Genomic DNA, 4,162 nt, shown 5'->3' with positions numbered 1-4,162 from the left:
GCAGGAACCCATGGCCTGGGCATGTAGGATGGAATTGAAAGCCAGAACTCAGCTGGAGTTAAAACTGGCAAGGCCTGTGACAGATATCCAGAACGGTTTCTTTAAGCACAGTAGCAGCAGCAAAAGAACTAAGAAAAATGTGGGACTGCTGCTCAGTGGGGCAGGGCCTTAGTAGCAAAGGACATGAGGTGCATGAGGCGCAAATTACTGAGGTAGCCAGTATCTTCTTTACCTTAGTTTTTACCGGTACGGTCTGCCCTCTGGCTGCCCAGGTCCCTGAGCCAAGTGGTAATCTTAGGGCGTGAAGCATTACCTGTACTAAAAGGTGACTGAATTAAGAGACCATTTAAGCAAATTTGACATACTGAAGTCCATGGGACCACATGAGATGGACCAGAGGGAGCTGGCTGATTGAGGGAGAGTTGGCCTTGCAATGGTATCTCCAAAAGGTAGCAGCAGTCGGTGTTCCTGATGCCTGGAAAAAGGCAGTTGTCATGCCCATAATTAGGACAGGCAGAACTAGAGGCTGGCCAGTGTAGCCTCAGTCCCTGGGAAGACCATGGAGCAAATCTACCTGGAAACCACCTGCAGCCCCATGACAGTCAAGGTGATTAGGAACAACCAGCATGGGTTTACTGAGGGCAAATCGTGCCTTCACAGCCTCATTGCCTTTTACAATGAGATACCCAGCTTTGTGGACCTTCATTTTAGCAAAGCTTTCAACGTGGGCTGCCATAATACCATGATAGTGAAGCTTGTGAGGTGTGGTTTGGATAGGTAGACTAGGAGGTGGGTTGTAAAATTGGCTGGCCTGCTGAGCTCGTGGATCAATATCAAGGCCAGTAATGGTTAATACCTTCATTAATGGCCTAGATGACGGAGCAAAATTAACTCTCTAAATTCACAATGACATCAAATTGGAGGGAACCACTGATAGTCTGAAGGGTAGGGCTGCTGGTGAGGGACCTTGATAAATTGGGGAAATGAGCTGAAAGAAACCTCCTGGAAATTCAACAAAGGCAACTGCCAAGTTCTGCACCTGTGTTGGAAATACCTCATGCAGTTGAACAAACTGGAGACTACTCATAGGAAAGCAGCTTGGAAGAAGATGTCCTGTGATGCTGGTAGACTGAAAGTTGAATGTGAGTCAGCAGTGCTCTCTTGTGGTGGGAGAACCCAGTGCCTACTGGGCTATATTGGCAACAGTTCAGCCAAGCGGTTTGAGAGAAGTGATTCTTCCCAAATATCGGGCATTGTGAGACCAAACATGGAGTATTGTGTCCAGTTTTGGGCTCCCTGATATATGAATGACACTGGCATATTGGAGAAAGTCTACTGAACGGCCACCAAGATGGGTAGGGGCCTGTAACATCTGATGTAGAAGGGGAAGCTTTACAAAGAGTGGGTTACCTTGAAATCCTATTGCTTTCTTCTGCTGCCTAATGAGAGGATGTAGAAAAGATGAAGCCAGCCTCTTCTCATTAGCACAGTGATAAGATGAGAGGCAACAGATACAAGCTGCAACAAGGGAAATTCTGTTGAAATATTAGAGAAAAAAAAATGTTCGCAGCGAGGGTAGTCAAATCCTGAAAAAGGGGCCCAGGGAGATTGTGGAATCTTTTATTCTCCATCTTTGGAGGTCTGTCAAAACACAAGAAGGTCTTGATCTGAGTTCTCCCCCTGTCCCTTCAAAGCAGGGCTAATGGACAGGATGATTTCCAGAAACCACTTTCAATCTAATTTTTGCTGTAGTTAAATCTCCCCTTTATCTGCCAGCGTTTCATTTTCTTCTTACAGCATCTGACTTGTACTTCTTAAAAGAATTAGCAAATATATGCAGGACTTGTAAGTAACTTCTACCACAAATCGTATTGGGATATGATGGCACCGTGAAGAGTGGCTACTGGAGATGAGAAAGGAACTGATGGTAGAAGGAAACGCTCAAGAGAATGGATGGGTGACTTAGAAGCAATTTGATCAGGAAGAGGACAGAGCAAGGGGATCCAGGAAAGAAAGCAAAAAGAGGAGGCATAGCATTTTCCCTGTACTAAAACTCTTATTTCCTCTTTATATTTTTAAAGCCTTTGGACAAACTACTCTTTCTTGCCTTCTCTTCTTCTCTCTTCTTTTGTTCCCATGGGTGGTAGTAGTTTGTGCTTCTAAATGTATAAAAATACTGGGATTTAATATTGCTTTGAGAAATAAAAAGGTGTGGGATAAAGGATTGTGCCAGTGCTTATTTGCTAACTTAAATAAAAGCTTTCAGAAATATTTCTGATCTGTTTTGGTAAAGGCAGAATTCAGTCTAGCCCTTAGTATTTGTTTGAAACTAAGGGAATTTAAACTTCAAAATTAAAACTCAAGAGGCTCAACTTTGGAAACCTGGTGGATTTTGAAGTTATCTTGGTGCAGCTTTAACTGCATCAGGTTTTTTTGTTAGTTTATGGAAGTCATATATGGAGCCTTTCTAGTATAGAGTATTGTTCCAGCTTTGTTGAAGTACTTTATATTTGAATGTAAAACTTCACCTACATCTAATCATATCTAATTATTTCTTCACAGCCTGAAACTACGCTCTCTTCGAGTGAATGTTGGACAACTGCTGGCTACGATCATGCCTGATCTAGACTTGCAGCAAGTCAATTACGATATTGATGTAGTAGATGAAATTTTAGGACAAGTTGTAGAACAAATGCATGAAATCAGTAGTACTTAATATCTTAAGATTTTAGCAGACTTTTATTTGATCTTCCATTATAACCTTTGTGTAGGTTCAAAATTGTATATACTGCTTCTTCACTTTATATATTTGACATAGTTTGATCACTAAGTGTATATACTCTACGCGTTTAGATGTTCCCACAGATGCAGTGGGTGTTATCTTCACTTCCTCTTAAAGGAACACTGTCAATATTGACCAACCCTGATGTACTTAATTAAGGATTTTGCTTTTAAAATGTATTTGTAATTAAATTTGCAACTATTTTTATTATTAGGAATCTTAATACTTTTCTACAAAAGCTTTTCGTTGATGTTTGATCTTACGTAAGCATTAATATTTGCAATTATTTCCTCTTCTAAAATCTTAAGTAGTGGAATATATAAAAAAATGCAAAAAAAACCCACAACACCTTCCTTGATTTCCTTCTCAGATCAAACCTTAGTAGTGTTGTTGTATACTACAGTATTGTTTCATTGCTATCAGCAATGTCGTATGTTGCATTAATGGGATAGAAACATAACGAGTAAATGAAAATTTTGGGCACGTGGGTAGTACTTGTGCTTTACTACCAAAAGCAGAAAAGTTCTTCAAGGGTTTTATCCTAAAAGCCGATGATCTTTGAATCCCTTTTGGAATTTTTGATGGCACTAAAGAACATTATCTGTACATAGTTTTGCAGCATAAACAACTCCATAGGATGTGGCAAGGATATTTCAGCCTTTTCAGTCATGAAAACCACATGCCTGTTTGTGTCCTGCCCTTGCTACTTGATCGTTGTTTCCTACATCCAAGAACCAAGCGCGGTCAGAGGGGTCTTCAGTTCTACCCTCTAGATCCCGTTTGAATGCAGCAGTGCTGGTTCACCGGTCCAGGTGTGTACTAGTACATGGCTTCAATGGTCTGATTTCACACACAGCTCTCACCTGCTTTTTTCCGAGTCAAAGGCAGCCAGTGGGATGGGAAGGATCCTGGTGGACCATTGGAGAGAACAAACTGGGGAGGCAGGATTCCTGGGCAACCTCTGCTCTGCATCAAACACCACCTCTTGAGACCTGAGGACCTTTTTTCAGGGAAGCCCAGTGCTGAGCAGGATTGACAGAGAGGTTCTGTGATGTGTACAAATGCTTATATATATTATCTCAAAATAACCAAATGGTTGCAGTATCAAAGATGCGGTCTACCTTGGAGTCTTTCAGGCTGAGACGTGAGGGTGCCGAGATTCGTCTCTGAAAGTTACCTTCCTATCGGAATGTACCGTGCTGAGTATGAATGCATCGGACTACTAAGTCCTTGATTAACTAGTTGAATCGCAGTACTTTGGAAAGGCAGCGTGTTTCCTTATCTGTGGTGTTGACTACTACAGACTGAGCTAAAGCTGAAAATGTTCAAATATAACTTGTTTGTGCTATCTTGAAGTTTAGATATCTTGTATTATAGGCA

General features: G+C 41.4%; 1 protein-coding gene across 1 annotated transcript in view; it reads left to right on the top strand.

Moving 5' to 3' along the window:
* Positions 1–3,923, top strand: part of MORC3 (MORC family CW-type zinc finger 3) — a gene marked incomplete at its 5' end in the record, with an annotated part of 25,587 nt that extends 21,664 nt beyond the window's left edge. The window contains one exon of the mRNA XM_009703040.1: positions 2,563–3,923. Coding sequence (XP_009701342.1) covers positions 2,563–2,716 — 154 coding nt within the window. The remainder of the gene's footprint in view (positions 1–2,562) is intronic.
* Positions 3,924–4,162: the final 239 nt, after the last annotated feature.

The sequence above is a fragment of the Cariama cristata genome, unplaced genomic scaffold (assembly GCF_000690535.1).
Source record: "Cariama cristata isolate BGI_N322 unplaced genomic scaffold, ASM69053v1 scaffold19316, whole genome shotgun sequence".
Classification (NCBI taxonomy): domain Eukaryota; kingdom Metazoa; phylum Chordata; class Aves; order Cariamiformes; family Cariamidae; genus Cariama; species Cariama cristata.
Note: the sequence above shows the minus strand (reverse complement) of the source record. Positions and strands in the feature narration are given on the sequence as shown.